General features: G+C 53.9%; 2 protein-coding genes across 6 annotated transcripts in view; one reads left to right on the top strand and one right to left on the bottom strand.

The window, feature by feature from the left end:
• The first annotated feature begins 85 nt into the window (after positions 1-85).
• CLK3 (CDC like kinase 3) lies at positions 86-14,161 on the top strand. Of its 4 annotated transcripts, none has more exons than XM_068555604.1 (13): positions 86-229; positions 3,643-3,794; positions 4,478-4,694; positions 6,576-6,672; positions 6,950-7,016; positions 9,316-9,432; positions 10,092-10,258; positions 11,517-11,611; positions 11,702-11,831; positions 12,074-12,156; positions 12,721-12,800; positions 12,992-13,082; positions 13,291-13,897. In XM_068555604.1, the coding sequence occupies exons 2-13, from the start codon at positions 3,643-3,645 to the stop codon at positions 13,549-13,551; spliced, it is 1,557 nt and encodes a 518-aa protein (XP_068411705.1). In that variant the 5' UTR covers positions 86-229; the 3' UTR covers positions 13,552-13,897. The 4 variants fall into 4 exon arrangements, with proteins under 4 accessions (XP_068411705.1, XP_068411729.1, XP_068411713.1 ...); XM_068555628.1 differs by having other exon boundaries at positions 94-229; positions 13,750-14,161; XM_068555612.1 differs by lacking the exon at positions 86-229 and adding an exon at positions 244-272.
• A 416-nt stretch (positions 14,162-14,577) lies between these two features.
• EDC3 (enhancer of mRNA decapping 3) overlaps positions 14,578-25,717 on the bottom strand; it is a 52,557-nt gene continuing 41,417 nt past the window's right edge. For both annotated transcript variants that reach the window (XM_068555673.1, XM_068555678.1), the window contains 3 exons: positions 22,890-23,043; positions 19,550-19,767; positions 14,578-17,047 (listed from right to left, as the gene is read on the bottom strand). In XM_068555673.1, the coding sequence (XP_068411774.1) occupies positions 16,713-17,047; positions 19,550-19,767; positions 22,890-23,043 (707 nt within the window). In that variant the 3' untranslated portion in view covers positions 14,578-16,712. The remainder of the gene's footprint in view (positions 17,048-19,549; positions 19,768-22,889; positions 23,044-25,717) is intronic.

The following is a 25,717-nucleotide window of genomic DNA, read 5'->3' on the forward strand; positions in this document are numbered from 1 at the left end:
GAACCAGGCTCCGCAGCTGCCTCACCGACCAGGCCTGAGAAGGCGGGTCCTCCATAGCCTTCGAGTCGAGGGCTAGAGCGGCCAGGCCGCCGAGCCGGGTCGAGCCCGGGCGGGCGACGGCTGCGTCACGCGAGGGGCGGGGCTGCCACGGGCGGAGGCCGGAGCCGGAAGCGGAAGAGGCGCTCGGAGCGGGGAGTGGGGCCTAGCTGCAGCCGGAGCCTGGGAGACGGTGAGTATGGGGTCCGGGCCCGCGACGGGAGCGGTGGCGGGCGGTGAGTCGGAGGCGTGGGCGCGCTGGGTGTGGATCCCAGGGCTCCCGGTTCGGTCTCGGGCTACTCCCTTTCGTTTTCTTCTCGGTCTATCTCAGGCCGCGGACCCGACCTCTCACCCCTGACCCGTCGCTTCTCCCCCAGAGGGCGGTCACCGCAGATCCCGACTTCTCGATCCCGCGTGTCGGAGTCCGAGCCTAAGAGGTCTCTGAGGCCCCAGCAGGGATCCTGTTTGGGCCCTGCACCTGCCCGCGGAATGGGGTCGGGGTCCTACCTGGGGTAGCCTGGAGGGGTTTTCAGACCACTCCCCTACCCCCGGCTCGAGGGTTAGTTCGCACACTCCTCTTCCCCGCGCGGGTTGGAGTTTGATTCTGGCCCAAGCTGGCCTTTCCCTCCCCTCCCCCCCTCCCCCTCCCCCTCCCCCAGGTCTCCCCTCGCCTCCACTGGCGGCGGTTACGGGGGACGGGGCTCTGAGATCTGTGGGAACCGAGGCGTCAGGAGGGGACGCGAGCGAGGGTCTCAGGCCCCCTGCGTGTTTTGTTGTGATGCTGGATCCGCTCCAGCCCGGAGGAGGGGCCCGGCCAAGCTGACAGTACAAATGCCCGGGCTGCTCCTCGGTCCGGGAATCTCTGTGCTTTAGTTCCGGGTGCGGGTGTCCTCGTGTGGAGCTGGGGTGGGAATCGCCTGAGCCAGGGCTCCGTCGAGGCGGAGTTGGCGGCCTTCCAGCTTCCCTCCTCCATGCCCTTGAAAAGGAGGAGCGTTTCACCCGGTGGTGGCGGCTTGCAAGGTGGCAGGTTTGAGGTTGCAGCGGTGGGGCAGCGTCAGCCAAAAATAACCATGGGGCACTGGGGTGGCTGGAATCCGGGAGGGCAGCCACTGACCTGGCTGGCTGCTCTTCTCTGGCCAGGACCAGCAAATGAGAAGACAACTAGGTCTGTGCTCAGAGAAAAGCTGGCATCCTCCGCCTGGTTTCCTTCACCTTACCTTTTTCTTCATTGTGCAGAGGCAGAGCCTTCCAGAGCATAGCTTAACAACCTGTTTGCTGAGGTCTCAGAGAATCAGAGATAATTGATGAGAAATGGGCCCTAGAGCCCTAGCTGGGAAGATAATGAGGAGCATCTGGTATTCCTAATATTTCACTTGCCTAGAATGTGTTAAAGGAGAAGTTATATCCTCTATGATTGCCTTGTGTGTGATGTCTTACATAGCTTTCATACTTGTCATCTCCTTTGCCAAGTTGGCTGGGAGGTCGTGTTATCTCCATTTTCCAGGTATGGTAACCAATGCCCAGTGTATAAGGTCACGAGGCCAGTAAGGCAGCACTGGGATTTCGTTCAGGGTTTTCTACCCGGATCTCTCTCCCCTCTGGTCCCTTGGAAGGGACTTAAAAATGTCCTTAATGCCCTTAGGGCATTTAACACAGACCCAGAGGTGTTACCTGGAACCTTTTTAATGTTGGTAATGAAAAGCTGCCTTCAGTACCTCTTGTGGGCCCAGACCTGTGCTACGCCTTTGACCTAAAGGCATGTACTACGCATGTTACTTAAAGGAGTGATATAATTTAATCTGCACAGAACCCTGTAAGAGATTACTATCCCCTTGTTGCAAGAGAAAGCTGAAGGTTAGACTTGTTTAATAACTTGCCTAAAGGCACAAGCTAGAGGTGGCAGTGCCAGGATTCAGATTGACATCTGAAGCTGTGCTCTTTCCACTAACATGAGCATACGTAAGAATCTTCTAGGTCCCAGGAGAGAGTCTGGCCTGTTGTAGACTAGACCATGTCTTCCAGGTCTGGTGCTTTGCCCAGTGAGGATGGGCAGGGCCTTTGTCCTGGCCATCGGAGCGTCTTCTTTGTCACTTATTGAGATGCGAGATAGTGCCTTCATTCCATCGCTTGGGCACCTGACCCAGCCATAATTGCAGGGAAACAGTGAAATATTAGTCAGAACAGAACAGTTCTTGAGCTGTTACAAAGTATTTATCTCCAAGGGTTGCTGTGGCCTGGGCTTCCAGGTAGAGGGCAGAAGACAGCTGCTCGCGGGGAGACTGAGGGCAGTGACTTTCTCAGGATTGCAGAGAAGCTCTCAGGGGTTTTGTCAGATATGCCTCCCTGACCTGCGCGTTTACGGAGAGCCATTCCATTCTGTTCTCCTCCAGACAGACCCTTCTCATAAGATGGGACAGCCTCAGTGGATTTGTCCAAAATGTGCTTGATCAGGCAAGCCCAGGACTGACCACCATTGGTTGGCTATGGCCAAGTGAAGGGTTGGGATGAAGGCTGGCTACGGTCTCTGGCCCAGCCCTCCTGTGGAGGCAGTGTCAGGGTTTGGGGTGTGGGTGGAACAGGGAGCTGGCCTCACATAGCCATCTTTCTCAGCTGATGGCTGATCCAATCTGGCAATTTTCTGTGGTGGGTGTAAGTCCCGACTGAACCAGGAATAGTGAGGTGGGGCCCTTTTGGCCTGCCTCCCCGAGCCCAGAGCCTGCCAGCCAGCCAGCCTTCTGACTTCTCTTGAGATGGGCACAGAAGAGGATATTGGAGCAGGGAATCCAGAAGAGGGCACAGTAATGGTACTGTTGGAGGTGAGGCACTGCCTGGCATGGCACCAGTGACAGGCGGTCTGTGGGTGCTAAATAGGCCTCGGGCAAGTGACTTGGTTGCTCTGAAGACCCTGGCATCTTTACAGATGCTAGGACTGAATGTAGACCAACAAGGGCTGCAGAGACCCCCATGTCTGCTTGGCCAGACCCTCAGGTAGGCTAGGGAATGTTTGTGGGACCCTCTTTGTCCAAGGGCTGGTCTTCTCGATTCTGCTTGTGGCTCTTCACACTGATTTGTGGTCCTTGAGCAGGGTACAATTCAGGGCCTCAGCCAGGCAACTTGGCTTCTCAAACTCGAGGGCCTTCACCCCTTGCTCCTGTGTATTGGCTCCCTGCCAGCAGCCTTTTGACTCTGGCCTCTGGCTCGACAGAGCAGGCACTTCATAGGACTCTACAGACAGTCAGGAGGGAATTGAGCACAGGAGGCTCCCTTTCTACTTGGCCCTGGTCTCCTGTGATGGTGCTCACCAGCCCCTCCCTGCATTCTGCCTCGGCACCTGTCCTGGCTCTCCAGGTTCCCTGAGTGCTCAGCCCACCTGGCCAATGATGCTGTGCTGGGGAGGCAGCTGCTGCTTTGTTCTCTGGTGGAGAAGGGTGTTACCCATTGTCTGCTGTTTGACCAGTGTGACCTGAGTTCTTCACTTCATGAACCCCTGGGAGGGGCTGCCCCCAGACAGAACAATGGGCCTCTTCTTCAGGAGCACCTAGGCTGCCTGGGCAGCCCTGTGGCTGGCTGCGTGTTTAGCAGGGCTTTCTATTTCTCATGGCCTAGATGCATCACTGTAAGCGATACCGCTCCCCTGAGCCAGACCCGTACCTGAGCTACCGATGGAAGAGGAGGAGGTCTTACAGTCGGGAGCATGAAGGGAGACTGCGATACCCCTCTCGAAGGGAGCCTCCGCCCCGGAGATCTCGGTCTAGAAGGTAAGAGGGAACTAGGTTGGAAGAAAGGATTCCTTCCCACTTCCGGGCTAGGGAGACAGCCTGGAGGCTTGTGGCAGCCCTGGGCCTCTTCAGGTGACTGCCGCCTCTGCCCGGCTGCACATTGATCACTGCCCTGTCCTCTTCAGGCTCTTCCCCTGATCTCACCTGCATTCCCTGGCCTCAGTTCGCCACCATCCGTGCCAGCCCTTCTTTCTCTATCCTTGAGTCTTCCTTCTCCTGACACATTCCCCCGTTTTCTAGGCCAGCATCTCCCCTGCTAACCTCTGAGCCTTCCTCATTGTGGATTGGGAACATAACCTCAGCCCTTTCCAGAAGTTGGTCCCTGGTCTTAACTCAGTCCCCAAACCAAAATAACAGTCTCGGCAGGCCACACAGAGCTCTGGGATGGCGGACCCTCAGAGGTCCTCCACCATGCTCACCTTTCCCAGTGCTCTGCCTCCTGTGGCGCTGGAGGGGTGCTGTCATGAACCGGGGTTCTGGAGGTTGGATTTCACACACACGTGCTCCGCCTCCCCCACTTCCCCTAGTCTGGATGCCTCTGCTCCCACAGGCTACCCTTGTGAGCTCTTTTCAGGGGCCCCACCACATGAGTCTTGACTAGTAGCAGGAGCCCGGTTGGTGGGAGGAAGCTCTGACCAGTGTCCCTATCCCCGTCTTGGCAGCCATGACCGCCTGCCCTACCAGAGGAGATACCGGGAGCACCAGGACAGCGACACGTACCGGTGTGAAGAGCGGAGCCCATCCTTTGGAGAGGACTACTATGGATCTTCACGTTGCCATCATCGACGGCGGTCACGGGAAAGGGAGCCATACCGGACCCGCAAGCACGCCCACCACTGCCACAAACGCCGCACCAGGTCTTGTAGCAGCGCCTCCTCGGTGAGTGGTGGCCAGAGTGTGCTGGCTGGGGCTTAAAGGCCTCGTCTCTTTCTAGCCTTCTCTCAGGCTGGCTGGTCTGGGTGAGTACTGCCAGCCCTGCGCACGTGCATTTGGTGTGCGTGCGTGTGTGTGTGTATGTGTCGTCTGGTCCAGGTGCAGGGCTGGGCAGGGGGCCCGGCTCCTCTATCTTCTGGCCCATGGGCAGTGGCAACTTAGGGGCTCTGGTTCCGGCGCTGGCTGGTCCCCAGCCTATCTGTGTCTCCACACGGCTCCAGGCACAGGCCACATGCGCAAGTAGCCAGAGACACTTCTTCAGAATCCTTAATAGGGTTGCTGGTACGTGGTCTGGAGCTGTATGGCCTGGTCCTCCCCACCCAGAGATTGCCCTACACACACAGCTGAGTGCTCCGACTGGGATGGACTGCATCCACCTCTGCAGTCTCTTCTCCACACCCCTCAACAAAGGCCCGGAGGCTGGAGTGCCCACGGGTAGGGGAGGGCCCGTCAATTAGCTTGGACTGGGACCTTCCCTCTAACCTCCAGTCAGGTCCTCTGCAGCCTAGCCTCTTCACGTGAGGGGCAGTCAAGGCAAGGGGGACGAGCTGCCTGTGTGGTGGGGCATGTGAAGAAATGGCAGAAAGGCCCGCAGCTCCAGGCCTTGTCCAGCTGCAGGCCACATGCCCAGAGCAGGGCCTGGAAACATCCTTAATGTGAAGGGTTGTATAGAAGGGTCTCTGCTGAGACCAGGAAACCACACTGCGCTCAGGCCTCTGGGAAGGAAGGCCAGTTGTGTATCTCTGAGGGTATATGCTGTCTTCTCTTCTCTTCCCCAGCTCTCTTCCCTCCCTCACTCGCTGCCGGCCGTGAGGCCCCTGAGGAGTAGTGGTGCAGCAGTGGAGGGGAGCCAGGCGTCTTCTCTGCCGAGCTTTCCCATGGTTCTTTGAGTGGCCACGGGTTGAGGTTGACTGGGCACCCGGCATGGCCCGGTGGCCTCTCTGCACACTGCCACAGGATGGTAGTGCAGGTCTGTGGCTCTGCTTCTTCTCTTTTTGGTGCCCTCTGTCGTCATGAGGCTCAGGATGGGCCGGGCCTGGCCTGTGAGTAGCATAGGTGCCAAGGCCAGGGCAGGAGCTGGCTTGGGGCCTGTGTGGGCCATCGTGGTGGTAGGCCTTGGAGAGTCGACTGGCCCAGAGGATCCAGGGCTCCTTCCCTGCTCGAGGCTGGTGGCACAAGGGCTGCTGACGGAAGGCCGTTTCTGCTGGTGATGTTAATTAAGTCTGGCCACGGATGCCGTCTAGGGACAGGTGGCAGCTGTCGGGCATGTGCAGGACTGCGTGGGCGAACAGAGGCAGGCAAGGGCAGGCTGGGCATTCTGCAGCTGAAGCCAGCCAGAGTGGCCTCTGACCATTCTGGATGATCGGACCCAGGCTGGGCCAGCCATCTTCTTGCGCCGTTCTCACCGCGTCTTCACCCTGGCCGAAGCCATCATGGGAGGGCCCGGGAGGGGGAGACTCAGTGGAGGAGGGAGTCAGGCCTGTGACTCCCTACACGGCAGCCCCTCAGCAGCAGAGGCTGGTTGTCTTTCTGAGCATTTGCAGCGCCCTTCTCTTAGATAATGTCCGAGTTTTCTTTACATACCTGTAGCTGTTTTTACTTTTCTGTTTTTGAAGTCAGTTTGTGTCTTGACGTGTCCCTTGCAATATCCCTATCGTTATATATGCTGTGTGCCTTATGAAATGCTGGGATCTGGAAAATCCAATCAACCAACCCACCGGCTCCTCACCGTCTCCACCTCTGCCTTTGACTGACACCTCAATCTGTCAATCGGAACCGCCTACCATGCGATTGGTCGGATGGCGTTTCGGGGGGCGGTGCATGCAGAGAAGCCAACAGAGCAGTAAGCGCAGCAGCCGGAGTGTGGAAGATGACAAGGAGGGCCACCTGGTGTGCCGGATCGGCGATTGGCTCCAAGAGCGATGTACAGCCACCTTTCGTAAAACTTTACCTCTCTACTTTCTACCCCCCTTGTTAGACGAGACCTCTCCTGCCTGGAGGGGCCTCTAGTGCGCGTGGCGCCTTAGCGGGGCCACCAGTAATTGCCTGAATGACACAGACGCTAGCAACTTCTGTTTTTAAGAGTGTAGCAGTGAGAGAGAAACCTTTTTTGTTTTTGAGAATTTGAATGCTGTGAACTTGCAGGAGCTGCCGATCCTCTGTCCTCCAGATCCTCATGCCCTGTTTCTTTTCTCTCCTAGATGAGATCGTGGGGAACCTGGGTGAAGGCACCTTTGGCAAGGTGGTGGAGTGCTTGGACCATGCCAGGTGAGCCATCTTCCTGGGAAGAGTTGGCCTGAGGTTCTTGAAGGTGGTGACAAGAGCTTAACCTTTTTCTTTTTAAAGGGTAGCACCAAAGCAGAGTTCTGACCTGTGCATATTGGGGTTGTGCTGATCCCCTGAACTAGGGAGAAATTCTTGGGATTGCATAGGCATGTGGCATCTCTGCCCAAGAACTGCTGGTCAGTGAATGGCGCTGCCCCAGTTTCCCCACTTCCCCAGGACTGTGGTTGCGGATATCAGAACAGGGCAAGGACCTGGCTCCTCCGTGGTCTGGATCTGCTTCCTGTGATCTCTTAGAATCTGGGCCTGGCAGGGGGTTGAGAGTACTGCTGAGCCCGACTCAAGCATGAGCCCTCACCCTCTGGAGGTCTGCCTGAGAGGCCGTGCAGGCCCCCGCTGAGAGAAAAAGACCCTGGGCTTTCTCACCAGGCAGGCTGCTGCCTTCTCCAGTGTGGCTAGGGTTGGGCCCCTTTGAGTGTGCCGAGGTAGAGCAGGGGTGCACCCGTGTGTGTAGGGGTGCTCCTGGGGGTACCTTGCTTCCTTCTAGACCGAACAGTGAAAAACATTTCTGTCCCCTTGCCATTCCTCAAGACCAGAAGCCTTGCCTCCTCCACCTTAGGCTGGGAGGCTACCTCCTGGGAGCCCACTGCCTTCCCGCCTTAATGGCTCTCTCTTTGGTTTGGCGCTTTGACCAGGAAGTGCTTGTGTCCTTGTTGTCTCATTTGAGCCACGTGCCGCCCGTATGTGACTTGCACTATTTTAGAGATGAACAAACACACTTGGGGTCTGACGGTATCCCCCAGCTGTTGAATGGAGGAGCCGGGTACCGCTGTGCTCGGTGCTCCCACGTTCAGAGGGTTGCTCGGAAAGGACAGTTAGACCCAGCAGCCCAGCCAGCCATGTGGCCCCAATTTAAGGTAGTGATTATCACTGAGGAAGCCTCGCTGGGCGCCCAGTTCCCATTTAAACACCCCTCAGACCCCGTGTGGCCCAAGAGGTTAGGGCCGGGACCAGTGGGCATAGGGACATGTAGACTATACAGTGACCAGAGAGAGATGTGGCAGATCTGAGAGCTGTGCCACATGGGGGCTCTCTGGGCTGTGTCACTCTGAGTAGCTAGATGGAAAGTGAGCCTTTGAAGTCACTAATGGGTAGGCACAGGGCTTGGGGGACCTTTAGGGAGTCCAGAGGGAGTCGGCCAGTGGGCTTGTTGTGAGGAGGCAGAATTCAGCTCAGCAAAAGGAAGGGCCGTCCAAGCCTGGCAGTAGTTGTGTGGAAGTGACAAGCTCCCTGTGTCGAGGGTCGGAATGCCCTTGAGGGATCCTGTTCTAGGAGGCTGGAGTGGTGGTTTTTCCTGAGGTCCTCTCCTGCCCTGAAAATCTGGGAAAATGGGATAGGGAGAGAAAAGCAGGGTGTTCTCTAGAAGATGCCTCTGCCCTGGGGCCTGTAAACCTTTCCTCAGGCACCGAGGCCAGCTTCCCAGAGGCCTCAAGGCCACACCGTTGTGGGCCAACACTTATCACTCTAGTATCCCACTGGGCATCTGGACTCTGGCTGTTCCTTCCTGACAGCGTTGGGCCTAGCAGGCTACCCTCAGCAGATATTCTCTGCTGAGATTCTGCAGGTGGCCTACAGGGGTGGTGCTGGGGGTAAGGGTGGGAGGTGTGGAGCAGGAATTATTAAAATCCTCATGGACACTGAACAAGGGTTCCTGGCAGTCAGTGGTCTCTGATAAATGCCGTGGCTGGTAGGCAGGCAGGTGGGGCCAGGGTGGTGTGCCAAAGGGATCGGCCCTGGGGTTCCCAGGGGGAAGAGCCTGCTGCTGGGGCCCTTACCCTCTTGCCAGGCCCTCACTCCATGCTGGAACCCCAGACTTGTAGATGTGCTCTGGAAGGTCAGGAGGTGCCGCAGAGGGTTCCGAGTGGGACCGCCTGGCCAGGATCAACGAACTGGCCTACAGGTTGGGTTACTGAGTGAGCTCTAGGGCTGGCGCTGGTCAGCAGGATAGGGCTCTACTCCTCTGCCCACCCCCCTGGGAGCTGGCAGTGGCTGAGATCATAAAAGCCTAAGACTGGCACGGATGCCAACAGCAACTTGTTGTTATAAGGGTAGAGGTCTAGTGTTATAAGGGGTAGGCTGGGCATCAAGAATCTGCTGTCTTCAGGGCAGGCCCTGTTCCTAGAGACCTGAGTAGTGTTTGCCAGGAGTTGCTGGGTTGGGGTGGCGGGTGGGGGAAGGGCTGCACAGCTTCTCATGAGAAATTCTGCTTCCTTCCCTGGTCCAGAGGGAAGTCTCAGGTTGCCCTGAAGATCATCCGCAACGTGGGCAAGTACCGGGAGGCCGCCCGGCTAGAAATCAATGTTCTCAAAAAAATCAAGGAGAAGGACAAAGAGAACAAGTTGTGAGTGTCGGCAAGGAATGGGAGGGAAGCTTCCTAGGGGGCAGCGTCCACTCCGGCCCCAACTGCCTGGACCCACTGGGGCTGAGCAGTGCCCTTTCACCTGGTTGGCACCATGCCTTCTGCCGACAACCAGAGCCAGGGGAGTTTGGCGAGTGAGTCTTGCTGGAAGGAACCTTTGGATTTCAATCTAGGCTTCACCACAACCAGCTCTGTGTTCTGAGGCGGGCCTCCCCGCCCTGAGTTTGTGAATTGGGGGCTTCATTGGGTTGTGGTGGGCATTAGACAAGATACAAACCCAAAGCTGTTTGGGGCTCTCATATAGTCAGAGATATCCAAGGGAGAGCCACCTTTGGCACACAGACACTGAGCATTTCCCCTCCTCCAAGCACTGTGCTGAGCCCTGCAGGATCTCAGGAAGCTCAGCTGAGGGAGTTGAAAAAAGCAATGCTTGTTCTGTGGAGTGTACTGCTGTTACCCCACCTCTTTCTCTGAGATGCAGGGATTGTGCCCATAATTTTCTTTGTCTATGTGTATCTGCATCCTGCGTGGGACCCAGCAGCCTGGGAGGGAGTGGGGACTGGAGTCACCTGAGGAGAGGGGGTGAGGCAGCCAGCCCCCGCCAGCGCAGACCCTGAGCCCCATCCATCCTTCTCCTCCAGCCTGTGCGTCTTGATGTCTGACTGGTTCAACTTCCATGGTCACATGTGCATCGCCTTTGAGCTCCTGGGCAAGAACACCTTTGAGTTCCTAAAGGAGAATAACTTCCAGCCTTACCCTCTACCACATGTCCGGCACATGGCCTACCAGCTCTGCCACGCCCTTAGGTGTAAGTTTCCACCCTCAAATGGAGCATGGGTCAGCCACATATCTGCAGCAAAGTCATCTGGTGGTCCTGCTCTCCATCATTCGCTGTAGCACATCGTTAACTATTCTGCTGGGCCAGAGACACCAGGGCCCCTTTGGCTGAAAGGCCTTCAGGTAGGAATCTGTGAGGATGGAGAGGCTGCAGTCCCCTCCAGGGGCCTCCTGAGCTGGCCTCTGCCCCCAGGCACTCGGGAAAAATAAAAGGAAAGAGCCACTCTAGAATTAGCCCCGTACCACCCCGGTTCCTACCCTCCTGCATAGGATGAAGAGGTCAAAGACTGACCTGGCAGGTCCCACCCACAGGTCCTGTCAACATAGACACCCTCTGTCTCACCGTCATTTCCCATCTGTCTGCCAGCCTTTGAGAGCATATCTGGTGGTGCCTGTGCTCAGCACTGCAGGATTTGCAGTGGTTGGAACAGGTCGGGAAGGCTCGTTGGAGAGGAGGTGGATAGACCTAGAGCTAGACTACAGGGTCTGCATAGGTGATGGGACAGGGGAGAGTGTTCCAAGCCAGGTGAGCACTCAGCGACGGCCCAGAGCCTGGCATGTGCTGCAACTCATTCTGGTGAAGAGAGGGCCCATGTTGGGAGAGATGGGCCACATCGTTGTGAGGGTCTTGAGGGCCAGATGGGAAAAGTGATGCGTGGCAGGGTACCACCATCGGTGGGACAGGAGTTGGAGAAAGAAGGCAGACCTCTCCCCGCTCGGGGCTGGGGATGAGGAGAGGCAGGACTGGCTTCATTGTTGTGCTTCGTAGGGGGCCCTGTGCTTGGTTTAATACTCTGCTGCTACCATCTTGAGATTCTTAACTTTTGAATAAGAAGACCTGCATTTTCATTTTGCCCTGTGCCTTGCAAATTACATAGCTGGTACTGGGGAGAGGGAACCACCCCCAGGCTGATGCTGCAGCTCTGGTGAGAGACAGGTTGAGGAGGCCTGGTCCCTTGCAGAGAGGTGGAGGGAGGTTTTATAAATGGAAAAAGTCTCCCCTGCCCCCTCAAGAATCAGAACCTTCCAAGGCCCTAAGCACAGAGAACTCTAGAGAGGGAAGCCAGTACAGAGGCACTTCGGTCTGCTCCCTTGGCCCACTGCTGAGGTTAGGGGCCGTGAGGGGCTCTGGCAGGCTGGCTTTGGAGGAGGGAGCTGGCCTAGCGCTGGCAGGTGCGCCAGAGAGGAGGCCCAGGTTTTCAGTGTCTGCTTCCCTCCTGCTTCCCCAGTTCTACATGAGAACCAACTGACCCACACAGACTTGAAGCCAGAGAACATCCTGTTTGTGAATTCTGAGTTTGAAACTCTCTACAATGAGCACAAGGTATTGGTGGGGGAAAAGATTGAGGCCCTGTTCCAGGGTGCGTTACCCACCAGGACAGACTCGACCTGGCTCACCTTCCTTGCCCTTCAGAGCTGTGAGGAGAAGTCGGTGAAGAACACCAGCATCCGAGTGGCTGACTTCGGCAGTGCTACCTTTGACCACGAGCATCACACGACCATTGTGGCCACCCGTCACTATCGCCCGCCTGAGGTGATCCTGGGTGAGTGACTGTGTAGCTCCCAACCCTGATAAAGCGGGCAGTTGTTGGGAGGGTATAAACAGGGAGTGAGGTGCCTGTCCACCACCTGAGGCCAGTGTCCTGAGTCACTGTGGCTGTTGACTTGGCCTTACCAAGAAAGAGACTTCTACTGGGTTTTGGGCAGGAGCCTCGCCAGGCAGTGTGGTAGCTGTGCTGTGACCTCTAGGCTGGGATCTCATAGCCTGTCCCATCTTGGCTTTCAGAGCTGGGCTGGGCACAGCCCTGCGACGTCTGGAGCATTGGCTGCATTCTCTTTGAGTACTACCGGGGCTTCACACTCTTCCAGGTAAGGCCTCTCCCACATCACCCCACTACCCTAAGGGCTGCTACTCTGACAGGCTGCAGAGGCCTAGTGTGGGACCACTGCCCACCAGTCAGCATGTTGTGAGATTGTCTCCTGAGGGTTGTAGATGCTGGAAGGAAGAGGTCAGGGTAGCTGGAACACTCAGGGAGTCTTGTGGTCAGCCATCAAGGATGGAGGACTGGGGTGGGAGGAGTGAGCATTCCAGGCAAGGGGCACCGCGTGCGTGAGGGCATGGAGATGGGCTGGGGCAGGGCACCTTCTGGGGAGAGAGTGAGGAACGTAGCCAGAAAGAGGTGTGTAGTTATGCAGTGCACCTGAAGGGTCAAGGAGTCTGACCGTGACCCTGAGAGAACAGGCTGGCCTCATCCCTGGTCCCAGGCTGCCACCAGGTCAGAAAGGCTGGGACTGCTATTCCATTGGTGGGTTTGCGTCTCCTGGGGCAAGAAGGGAACTTGCCCATCTTTTTTGTCCTTTATTCCCTGAGGGACCCTGAGGGGGCGGAGGCTGGCACTGACCCCCACTTGCTGTGTCCCTAACCTTCCACAGACCCACGAAAACCGAGAGCATTTGGTGATGATGGAGAAGATCCTAGGGCCCATCCCATCACACATGATCCACCGTACCAGGTAAGGAGCCCTGGTTGCTCCCTCAGGGCTGGCCTAGGGGCCTTTCCCACCTTGGAGTGACCTGGCAAACCTGTTGCCGAGACCTTCCTACTGGGTCAGGCCAGGATCCCCTGCCTTGCTTTGCTGCCATTCCTCAGGCTGCCGCTGTCTTTCCCATTTAGGACTTGACCCTTCTTGTCCTTTGTTTTCAGGAAGCAGAAATATTTTTACAAAGGGGGCCTGGTTTGGGATGAGAACAGCTCTGATGGCCGGTATGTGAAGGAGAACTGCAAACCTCTTAAGGTCAGTTTCTGGCTTCCCCCAGCTCAACTTATGCCAAGGAGACCCCAGGCACTGGGCAGACACACTGCAGAGAGACAGGCCAGGCAGCTACAGGCTGCCTCCTGGTTCCGGCCCTATGGGAGGCTGTGCCTAAGGCTGCTGGGTGCTGGCAGTGGGGCTTCTTGCAAACTGCCCCAGAGGGGCCCTTAGCTCTACCCCTTCCCCACAGGGTGGCTGTGAATGTAATTGGGGAACACCAGAAGAGCCAGATGTCAGAGACCGTGCTACTTCCTGCCCCCTCTTCTCTCAATTTTGGGAAGAACTAGGCAGGACTGAGGTGAGGGGTAGGGAAGACCTAGACATGGCCAGGAAGCCTCTGTCAACTGCATTTGGTGCTTGGACAAGTGAATTCCACAGAGGTGATTTCTACCCACCTGTCAGAACTTTGCACTTGGGGGCAGAGGCACCAAGCCAGCAAGACACCCAGTAGCCTGACAAGTTCAGAGCAAACATTATTACAGGCACAAAAAGAAAAGAGCTGCTCATTGTCCAGGAGGGGAGAAGTAGTCCTCCAGGGAGGCATCCCTGCCTCCTCAGCCACGCAGCAAGGCTTCCCAGAGGCAAGGGGACCTGCTGTGGCTTCCCACGACCCTGCCATCACACTGAGACACCTTGTGTCCCTGAGCAGAGTTATATGCTCCAAGACTCCCCGGAGCACGTGCAGCTGTTTGACCTGATGAGACGGATGTTAGAATTTGACCCTGCCCAGCGCATCACATTGGCAGAGGCCCTGCTGCATCCCTTCTTTGCTGGTCTGACCCCTGAGGAGCGGTCTTTCCACACCAGCCGCAACCCAAGCAGATGACAGGCGCAGGCCACCGCACTGGGAGATGGAGAGCGGAACTGGGCTGCCCGGCCCCTTTTCTCCAACCTCTACCACCGGCCCCAGGGCCAGAGCCACCCAATGAACAGTGCAATGTGAAGGAAGGCAGGAGCCTACAGGGGAGGAGACTTGATGCCCAGCTGCCAGAAAGCACAGATTTGACCCAAGCTATTTATATGTTGTAAAGTTATAATAAAGTGTTTCTTACTGTTTGTAACCCCTGGTACCAGTGTGTCCATCTCCAGGCTCCTTGCCTTCTCCCTTCCCTACCTTACTAATAAAGTCTTTCTTAGCAGTTCAGCTTGTGGAGAGCTAAGTGTGAACTGGGCCAGGCACAGAAGGGCTAGCCAGAAGCTCGGGTGTCCCTCTGGGCCCAGAAGAGCAGTGGTAGGTCTGCTGAACAGTCCTAAAAGGGGACTGCAGGCCCCTGTACCTCTCAGCCCCAAGGAACGTAAGGGAAATGGCCCACTGGTTTTACCTATCCTTCCAGCCCTGTCTTTGGCTGGGACTTTAGGCTGTTATGTGCCCGATAACTTTAATGAAGTGAAGTGTGAGAAGCAACGCAGGCTCCTAGGGCTGGGGATGCAGTACTTCACTGCAGCATACCGAGCAATTTACCACAGAGCACAGGACTCCGTCATTCAGCTTTATTTTCGTGCTGGTTTTTGGTTCCCCAAGAGCTGCATGAGTGATCATCTTGGCCACCTGACAGGGGGTCCCTGGGACTGGGCACTGTGGGCAGGGTGCCTCTGAGAAGAGCTGAAGAGAGAGGAATCATGCTTATCTTTACCACCACTGGGGAAGGCCCAGGCTGAGGGCAGGAAGAGGCTCCAGTGCCACCTGGGGAGAGAACAGGGAGAGGCTTGGGCACCAACTCCCAGTGGCCCCTCAACACAAGGCCATCACCCCAGGGTCACTGTGACTTACTGGAGCAAGCACAGTCTTCTGGGCCAGGGTTCTTCTAGCTCGTTTTTCACTGTACCCAATTAGGAGACCTCACTGCATTAACAGGCAGCCAGAACCTGTTTAATGGTTGCTTACTAAAATGCCTGTAATCCAGCACTGCTCCTCAGATTATGGCCCTGCCTCTAAAGAGAGGGCCCCATTTTGGGAGCTTCTTGGCCCTGAGAGTGAGCAGAGGCTCAGGAAGGATACACAGCATGGGATTCACAGTCGCTGGCCTTCCACTGCTGGAGACAATTTAACTAACATCTGAGGGAAGATGAGAGGAAAGGAGGGACCAGCCCTCTCTCCCCTGCCTCATCTGCTCCTGGCTATGCTCCTATAAGAAAAGTGATAAGTAGCCTGAAACCCATGGTACCAGGGCCTACCCTGTGTCCATGATCCTTGGCAAGCCCTTCCACTCACCCCTTTAACCAGAGTGGGTGGGCACAGACCAGAAGGAAGCCTGAAGCCCTGAAAAAGGCTTTAAAGCACAAGCCTTCTGCAAGGGCCCTTCTCAGGAACTTCAGGGCATGGCTCCTGTTCCACCAGCCTTCAGGGCCTGGGCCTGTGAACAGCTGGGGGCTTAGTGCCTTAGGATCTGAGCAGCAGTGTGTTCCTAAGGCTGAGCCCCACCAACTGGCTCATCCAGAACTAGCCTCATTTTGGCATCTTTGAGACAGGGTGCTGGCCCTGAGCCCACTCATCTAGAGACAGCAGTCATAAAGGGTTCAAGGCCCAGACTGTAAAAGCTGGGGTAGAGCCCACATGGGAGGGACGTGCGCCCTGCTCTGGGATCACAGCTGCCGGGGACCATTTCAGGGGAAGGGCAAAGGGGGCAGAAGAGCGTAGGGGGTGTGTGTGCAGGCAAGGAGGGGTGGGGAGTGGTGGCTTAGGACGGAAGCACCAGGGAGCCTCTTCTGGCTCAGCACCAGGCTCCCCCAGGGGCCTCCCCAATACTGAACATTAAAGCTGCACCCTGAGGGGTCTGGCCCCAGACCAGGCAAAGGCTCAGCCCCCAGCTATAGAGTATGGGGTTGGGGGGCACTGCTGGCAAGATGGGCACTGTGGTTCTACAGTAACATAACCTTATACTACCTGTGCTGAAGACAACAGAAAAACAGTAAAAAAAAAATCCCAACGCAGTACAGTAACACCATTCTGATGCCATTCCCCTTCCCTGCCTCCCAGAGTGATGGAGTGGAAAAAATCTTGACAAAAAACACCCCAGCATAAAACTTGGATCAGCTCAAGAGAAAGGGTCAAAAGCCCCCAAATCAACCTGTGGCGGGGCTGAGGGAAGGCCTCAAAGCCCTCAACGGAACGGAGACTGCAAGTCTGCCCTCTAGTGGACAACTGCAGCGCAGCCAGTTCTACGAGATCTGAGGAAGGGCCGCTTAGCTGGGGTTGTGAGGGAAGCAAGGGAGACAGAGCCAGCTCGGCACCAGAGCCAGCTCAGGCCCCAAACAGGGCTGCCCCACCCCGCGAGGCGCTCGCCCAGGCCCAGTGGCTGTAAACCTGACACACAGTCTGTGAGCTGCCTATGTCTGTAAACAAAGCCCCACCTGATCACGCAGGGGGCCGAGTGTAGCGATGCCTGGAGCCACTGTGCACCGAGCCTGCCACTCGCCCCGCACACCCAGTGAGAAAACCTTCCCTGGCTAAGGGCAGGTGACAAGTCCGTTTCAAATATGAGCTGTTCTCTCAAAGAAAGAAACCAAAAAGAGAAAAAACTTAACAACAAGATCCATGAAGCTTCACATCCTTAAGGCGTTCGTTGTCAGGAGCAGCAGGGGACTGCAGGGTCCAGCCTGCCCAGAGCCCTTCTAGGCAGAGTGCAATGGGATGACAAATTTGCAGCCAAAGGGCGAGTGGTAGCTGATGCCCACCTCCTGGAATACCTGCTGGGGAATGCCGATGTCGCACAAATAGACGCGGCCTGCGTGCTCCCCCAGAGGCAGAGGTAGGCCCAGAGCCAGTGACCACTTGGCATCGATGCCCTGTTCGACTTCATGCACAGGAGGGTCTATGCTGAGTACTGGTGCCCGGTTCTGGTTGGCCCAGGCCACGGCTGCTTTGTACCAGGGCTGATCCCGCAAGAAGGCATTCTCGGGACAATCCAGGCAGTTGATCACCAGGTCCACAGGGCTGGTGGGCAGATCTGTAAGTGGAAAGAGTGCCATCTGAAAACCCCTACAAAGTAGAGAGCAGCCCAGGCTGGGACTAGAACCATGGTGGCCCCCAAGAGTGTCTTGTTCAGACACCACTCCAATGCCTCTCCAGAGGCCAGCCTTCTCAAGGCTGGGTCAGTACTCAGGCCCCGGAAGTTCCAAGGCCTGGTTAGGCTGGGTGCTAGAGACCAAGGGCGTGTCAGCCTGATGGACCACTGTCCTCATGGAGCTCCCAGGCTGAAGCACTGTCCTGCTGGGTGTGCAGAGCGTCTCAGGACACAAGGCCCTTGCCTCCTCCGCACATCTGACTGACTCCCTGGTAAATTATAAGCTCTGGGAAGGTGGGCTCTACTGCCATGTCAGCCCTCACAGGGAGACCGTGCCTAGGGCTCAGGAGAAATGGGCTGACTGCCCATTTGCTGTCTGGCCCAAGAAGTGTAAGCAGGCAAGAGCATGCTCATTCTACACCAGGCTGGCCTGCTCCAGACTGCCTGGCCTTGCTGGCCCCTCTCACTATCCTGGAAATGAGTCCTCCTTACAGCCCAACATTAAGAACGGGGAAGAAATCTATCACTTCTCCCAGATGTTTTAAAAGGCTTCTCTGCTCTAACCAGGCCTCTGGGACAGTGTAAGAACAGATGTCTCAACAAGTATGTAAGTCTTGACTAGCCCAAGAGGTTAAACTGAGACTAGTGGAAATCAGACCAAACTCAAAGGTGAGCATCCTCAGACTTGCCTCCTGGGGCAGTTGGGATAGAAAGGCTTGTGGGCAGCTAGAGGAAGAACCAACTGCCTGGAAAAGGGCATCATGTTATAGATCTCAAGGGGGGAACCCACATACGAGAACCCCTCCCCAGGTCTCAGCCTTAAGTAATGACACATCTCAATTAAGACTGATGGCTTCCTTACTCAGAACAGGCCACTACGGATGGAGGTGGTGGTGTCCCTGTGGGCCCTGAGGCTCTCAAGAGTGGGGGTGGCATCTTATCTTCCGCACGCCCACAGGAGGAGCCTGGCCTGAGAGTAACGCAACCTAGAATGGCTTGCTGACATAGCTGAACACACCCTTCTTTCTTTACTTGCCTTTCAGGTACCAGGCCCTCCGGGTTTTCCTTCTCCTTCACTGACCACTCTTTCCCTGTCTCCTTAGCTGGTCTCTCAAGTCCCTGACTTCTATACAAAGAACTCAGTCTAACAACTTCTCTATCTAATCTCTCTTCCTAGGAGATATCTTATCCAGGCTCGTTATGGCTTTAAATACCACCCACACACTTGTAACTCCAGACCAGATCCCTTAACTCCAGACTCTTCTCCATCAATCAACATTTCCACCTGCATATCCAACAGGCATCTCTAACTGAGCTTCTGCTCTTCTTCCCCAAACCTCCCCCCCAGCTCTTCCCATCTCAGTGATGGGACCTCCATCCTTCCAGTTACTCAGGCCAAAAACCTTAGAGTCATTCTTAACCCTTCTCTTTCTCTCGTCCCTTACACCCAATCTGTAAACTCTTATCTTCAATACTGCTTCAGAAACTAACCACCTTTCATCACTTCCACACTGTCTTAGCCACCAACATTTCTCTCTCCAATTATCAAACAGCCTTAATAACTCTTTGTAAGCCTACAGTCTGCTCTCACACAACAGCCATAATGATCATTTGGAACCCGAGTTGGATTATATCTTTCTTCTACTAATTCCTCCAGTGACTCTCCATCTCACCCAGAGTAAAATTTCAAACCCTCACAGTGATCCACAGGCCCTTTATAACTGGACCTTGAAATGTCTAAGTCTGCTACCCTCCACCCAACACTCCGACATTCTCTGTCTTCCTTCCCTGCTTTATTTGTCTCCATAACACTTACTGCCATGTGACCCGATAGAGATATTACTTGTCATCTGTCCTAACCAGAATGTAAGCTCCACGGAAGCACGGATTAAGAAAAAAAATCTGGGACTTCCCTGGTGGCACGGTGGTTAAGACTCCACTCTCCTAATGCAGGGGGCCGGCCTGGGTTTGATCCCTGGTCTGGGAACTAGATCCCACATGCATGCCGCAACTAAGAGTTCGCATGCTGCAACTAAGGAGCCAGCGAGCTGCAACTAAGGAACCCCTGAGCTGCAACTAAGGAGCCGCCTGCCACAACTAAGACCCAATGCAACCAAATAAATAAATATTTTTTTAGAAAAAAAAAATCTATCGCCATATCCCCAGTGTCAAAAACAGTGCCCGTTCTGTAAATATCTGTGAAATGAATAAATGGGTCCCCACCTCTCCATTTGAGTAGTGGGAGAAGGAGGAGGGTGAAGGGATAGGAAGTAGGCAAGTCGACACCAAAGGTATTTATTTCCTTCGACACTAAGACTACTTGCGGGCAAAGCACTCTTTACACTTGTGGTGCTTTTCCACCTGTCACCACTGGGCGGCACCGCCAGACCAGTGAAAGCACCGAGGACGGAGAGGGCCTCAGCCCAGCTCTGTGCAAGTGCTCACCTTTGAGGCTAGACACTTGTTGGCCCTGGGTCTTGCTGAAGAGAGACAGTTCGTTGGTAATGGATTCCAGCATCTTCACGAAGTTGGGCAGGAAGAGGATGACCTGGACATCATGGTTGGCTAGGTGCCTCCCACAGCTGATACCCTGAGCCCCCTTCACATGCGGCCCACATAGCAGGGCCACCGTAGGCCTCTGGTGAACATTTTTGGGATTCAACCTGGAACAGAAGGCAAAGAAGCATTATCAGCTGCAGACTTGCCAATCCCTTGCATCACATACCAGGCAAGTGCCTCTCGGCACCTATTGCTCTCAGAGTTCTCGCTAGTCCCAGGTTCCAGAGGGGGATGGACAAAATGCACTAAAGGCCAGGTTTACAGGGTGGCACTCCCACTGTCCCACATCCCGGTGTCACGTCATCTGCTGGGTCCTCTCATTAGGTAGTTCACTCAGATCTTGTTCCATATAACACTGTTGCCAGAACATTGCTTTCTGACCAAGGACACTTACTGTTCTCTCCGTATGACCTATTAGGTCCAAACTCTTCTTAGCAAAGAGGCTTTTCTACCTCTGCAGCCTTCTTTGCTCTTCTTCCCCGACATGCCTGCTCCACTGCAGGAACACTGGTCTCATCATTCTCTGCAGCACGTGTAAGGTTCTTTCTTGCTTCTGCTCCAACTATTTCCCCTGCCCAGAAACCCCTTCACTTGTGAAACTCTGACCCACCCCTTTTACGATTACTCTGGCTCAACTCCTAAGACACTCACAGCAAGTACCCAAGAGGGTAGTTCTAAACAGCCTCAATCAGTTGTCAGTCCAAGTTCTCTGTACTGAGCTGCCAGTAAGCTAATAAGGGCAATGGTGTAGATACTAATAGTACCTATTTCACAGGACGCTGGGTGGATGAATGGATGTAAAGCACTTGGAACAGGAACCGACACACAAAGTACTCAATTGATGCTGGCACTGTTACACTACCGGTCACAGAGGAGGCAGCGGGCAGGCTAGGGGCTTCCCGGCCTCCTAGGCTGGTAGCTGCCTTGGACACCCACTTCCTGATGAAGTCACTTCCAGCTTCCTGCCGTTCAAAGCTGAGACCTCTCTGGTCTCAGCCACAAGTAAGGAGGTTTAGAGGATTAGCCCTAGAGCTGTGCCCGACTCAGTCTGCCCCCAGGGCAGGAAGGGAAGGGGAGATGAACAGCAAGAAAGAGGCTTAGGCCCCTGCTTAGGGGCGGAGCAGTGACAGTCACTGTTTTTCCCCAAAGAGAGGAAGACAGATGTTGTCAAGCCAAAGAGGAAACCCCCACTCTCCAAATACATTTGGGGGAATGTGGTAATGTACTTTACATATACACCGAGTCATTCATTTCCCTCACCGTGTTTGCATCTTACGGAAATATGACGAGTACTTCTCCCTTCACAGGGGTTATTCCTCAAGTTGCCCCAATGGCTGCTCTGGGAGAAGGTTCAACGGTCATCAGACCCAAGGGCAGGATACTCCTTCAGAGAGCAGCTTGCACTACTTCCTCTTTTGGGGTCTCCACTGGCTCTTTCCTGGCAGAGGAGAGGCCAGGGATCCAGGTTGGGAAGCAGGCCTAAATCAAGGGACAAGGAGGAATGAACACAATGCTATAGGGTGAGAGGAGTGGAGAAGCCAGGAGGGGAAATCTCACAGCCAGCGTGGATCACTTTAGACACCACTCTCCCACAAGGCTACCAAAGTCCTCCTCTTTATTGACAAGTCCAGCAGATACCTGTCAACTCTAATTGTGCTTGCTCTCTCAGCATCACCACTGCTGACCATCCCTTTATTCCTCAAACACCATTCCTTTGGTTCTTACACACTACCCTCTTGGTTCTCTTACCTCTCTGGCTTTAAACTTTCTTAGCTAGTTTGGAAGGCTCCTCATCTCTTAACTCTGCTTTAATGCTGATGCTCCCCAGAATTCCACCCTAGGCCCTTTCCTCCCTTTACACCCTCTCCTTAGAGGAGCTTGCCTATTCTTATACCATGTACCAGATGATGACTTCCAGATCTTTATCTTCTGCTCAGACCTTTTTCTAAACTTCAGATCCAGATTGCCAGTGGTTTATCTGGATGTCTCACAGGCCTCCTAAACCCAGCATATCCAGAACAAAATCCATCATCTCCCCCAAACCTGCCCCTCTTCCCATGTTCCTTATCACAGTGAATGCTATCACTATCCAACCAGATGTCCATGCTAGAACGCTTTAAGTTCAGTGATCACCGACACTTCACTTTCTATCACCTTCCATATCCATTCAATACCCTGCCCTGCTGATTTTACCTTTAAAAATTCCCTCATCCACCCACTTCTCTGATCCCTACTTCCCTGCTTGGGGCCACCATCATCTGGCCCCTGGCTCAGTTTTCTAACTGGTCTCATGGCCCCAGTCTTGCCTCCATTAATCTACTTGGCCAAAGTCGCCTTTTTAAAACACAAGACTAACCATGTTACAGCCCTACTGAAATCCCTTCAGCAGCTCCCTATCTCTCAGCTGTACCAAAGCCCTACTTTCCAGCCACACAAAATGACTTATGGATCCACAGTCTCCTGATCCTTTCTGCCCTTGGCACACGCTTTTTACTTTTCCCCCTTCCTGCTCGCCGCTGTGAACTCCCCCTTGCTCTGTAGGACTCAGTTTGGATGCCACTGCTCTAGGAAGGGTGGTGAGTGGCTTCTCCAGCCTGGAGTAGAAATGTGGCTTCCTGGAGAGTCTTCTGTTTCCTCTGCCACAGCACTGGACTTTCTGGAGACCTCACTAGGCTACTGGAGGACAGGAGCAGTATTTTCTTATTCTTTGTATCCCTAGCCCTAGCACAAGGTCTGGTACATGGTATCAGTAAACATCCACAAAACTAAGCACTGCCCCTGATATAGCAGCCTAAAGGGCAAGTGGAAAGGTACCAAAGTCTAGCTCTTATACCCAGTTGTCAGGGTTATTCTAGAAGCTCTCAGGTATAGAACTGAGGATTGATTTTTATCCCAGCCCTCTGAGTGAATGGCGAGTTCCAAAGGCTGGGTCTCTGAAGGTTCTTAGAAAGCAAGCCTCTGCTAGTCAGCAGCAGTCTGAGAGTCAGCTGTTACCACGAAGGAAGGATCAAAGGGTGGTTTGCTGGGAGAAGAATGAGGACTTCCAGGACAAGGGTGAGAGAGGCAAACAAAAACCTTGTAGCATCCAGGAAAGTGACTTCACAGAGGTACTCACGTTAGAGGAGCAGCAACAGTCTGATGAACTGTGTGTGTGACGCACTGTGGTGGTGCTGAGGCAGAGCAGCCTCACCCCACACTCAGCCCCCGCCGATCTGGAGGCATTTACCTGTTGGGTCCTCCGAGTAGGGTCAGTGCCATCTGACTGGCACACACGCCTGTCATCTCCAGTCTCCGCTCCAGAGTCAAGCCATGCTTCTCAGCCACAGACAACAGCTTTTTATGCAGCTCATAGGAAATACTTGGGACAACCAGGCCAGAGTCTGCAGTTGGAAAGGAGGTGAGGAAAAAGGGAAAGTGCTTACAGGAAACCAGCTCCACAAATGGGTGTAGTTGATCTGTGAAAGCCAAGACTTTAAGACTGACCCTCCCCAGCCCATCTGCCTAATCTGGGACTTAGGCATGCTATGCAGCTCTCCACAGAGCTCAGGCAGTGCATGGGGAACTGAGTAACAACCTGTTCAGGTTACCACAGAGCAGGGATGAACTTAAACTCTCTTAGAAGTGTAGCTTTAGACCACAAAGGCCAAATCCATGAAGATGTATTTGGTACTATCAAGAAAAGGCTGCAATCTATCAACCACATCAGAAGAAAACATGCTTTTCTCAAAGTGGGGGAAATGCCGTTCCTGGCAGTGAGGTTTTCCTCACAAGCAGATCCCCTTATCCTTCCCCAGAGTGGAAGAGACACTAGCTAACCCTCCTGACCCTCTTGGTCCCTGCTGTTCAGTTTCAAGGCAGGATGACTTGTTCATCCCATCTGCTCCCCACATCTTCTTCCTCCTATTGTCCTCTATTTAGCCCTTCCTTTTGGCTGAAGAAATTCAACTAGGAACTTGTTTTCTTAAATAATTTTGTCATTTTCTCCCCATTTGCGGTGACTGTAACCCAATACTCTTACCACAGGGAAAGAGTACACGGAAAGTAACCTATCGCTTGCTTTAAGCGACTCAGAAGAATCTTTTACTCACCATAAACAAACAGAACTCTATAAAGGTTAGGGAGAATCACAGTCATTGAAAGTACACCATGGAAAGTATTGATACCTGGTTTTACAAGGTCAAAGTCTGCAGCAGCTGGGTACACTTGAAGGAGTCCATAGTATTATACATATCAGTAGCAAGGTGCCGTTTCAGGGCCCAGAAAACCAGGACAGGAAAGAGACAACAAAGTCAAAAATTGTGATCTTTTGCCTTGACAACCAATGCCATCTTACAAAGGCTAAAGCCACTGGGCTGGCCCCAAGGGAGCAAACCCTCTGCCAAACAGCCCCATCTGGCCTCACTGGCAGACCAAGAAACACAGATTCCAATCAGCAAGTCATCGTGGGATTGCATGTAATTAGTTTTGTCTGGCTGGATCACATGCCTTTTTAGATCTTGTGTCCTCATCTATACTGGACTGTAAACTCCTCAAAGTAGGAAATAAGCCTCTTACCTCCTCAGCCCCCACCTCAGTTATACTGTCCCAGCTGTAGTTATTTACCAATAGAGGCAAGTTCTCATCAGGTACTCAAACGTATAAATGATGCAAACCTACTGCTATTTCTTGTGTGGCTTACTTAACTCGAAGGCAGAAGGTTTCAGAAAGTGCATCATCGTCCTGTTGGTTCCAGAACCCTGTATAGAAAAACTTCTCTTCCGCACTGATCCTTTCGGGAGAAATTTCTTGAGGTTCTATCAGATATCCAATCCTGCCTACATGGATTCTTAAAACCACACAGAATTAGACTGTGGCTGTACATTTTAACAACAGAAATCCAAGCATAAAGACTGAACTTAAAGCACCCACATCTGTATCCTCTCAAGGGAAGGTAAAATAAGGCAAAATGATAGTAACATAATGCCATAATGAAATAAAAACCATCGCCATGTCAAAATTCACACTATCCAGTCGGTTAATTGACCCCTTCCACCTGTATGAGTCCTACTCCTGCCTGGGGCAGAGACAACGAACAGTGAGCTTCGCCTCTCCCCTCACCCTTTGTGAAATGTCAGTCATTGATATCCCGGATGCCGATGCTGGAGGCTGTAGCCTGACCTTGCAAGTCAACCGCTGATTAAAAGAGCCATTTCTTATGGCCTGCTCCAGACATGCACATGTTATCAGAACTAATTAGGAACCACTGATAGCAGTGTGAAAAAGCTGAATGAATTCTCAGGAGTCCTAAGCCACTAACAACTCTAAACCTGTCAGACAAGTCATGCACTTGCCTACTTCAAACACCCTCTTCACCTGCAGAGTCACGCAAGGGAGAGCTTTCCCTCAAGTCTGTGCATTTCTTCACCTACGTATTCCCTTCCTGGTGAATTTGAAACAGATCAGGGCAGTGAGTCTTGGGCCTGCCACCCCACTAATCAAACTTTCTTTCTGGGACTAGGTCTTGTGCTCTGCGTATAGGCACCCCCTCTCCGGTTCTGAGGGCTCTCTGGGGGCAGGCTGAGTGTTTTCTGCTACCTTCCTCCTCAGTCTTAGGGGTACAAAACTCATGGCACAGGCGGAGAAGAGTTTACTCCATGCTGGCTGGCTGAATGCCGCAGCTGGAAACTGTGTGTCTGTTACATCTCACTGATTTGTGCTGCAGGGCAGGGGTCCTGTTGATGAACTGGCATGTTTTGTAGCCTAGGGAAAGATATAGCCAGGAATCCTTTCTGCTTAGTCTGCCGGTCGCAGGGTCTAGGACTTCACTGTGTTCTACTCTGTATCTCTGAAAGGAACATGCTAGCACCACAAAATGTTCCTTTTCAACATTTACACACAGTCCAACCAGTCAGACTGGCTTATCAGAAACAGGCAGAGGGAATAAAATAAACTCCAAAGGAAGGGAACCAAGAACATAGCGTGTAAACTGCAAACAATAACATCACCAAAGCCTGAACATGGGCCAAGCCCAATTATATTTTGGTTGGAAGGTGGATCTTTATTGTTTGGGAACCA

Source organism: Eschrichtius robustus, chromosome 1, assembly GCF_028021215.1.
Source record: "Eschrichtius robustus isolate mEscRob2 chromosome 1, mEscRob2.pri, whole genome shotgun sequence".
Taxonomy (NCBI): Eukaryota; Metazoa; Chordata; class Mammalia; order Artiodactyla; family Eschrichtiidae; genus Eschrichtius; species Eschrichtius robustus.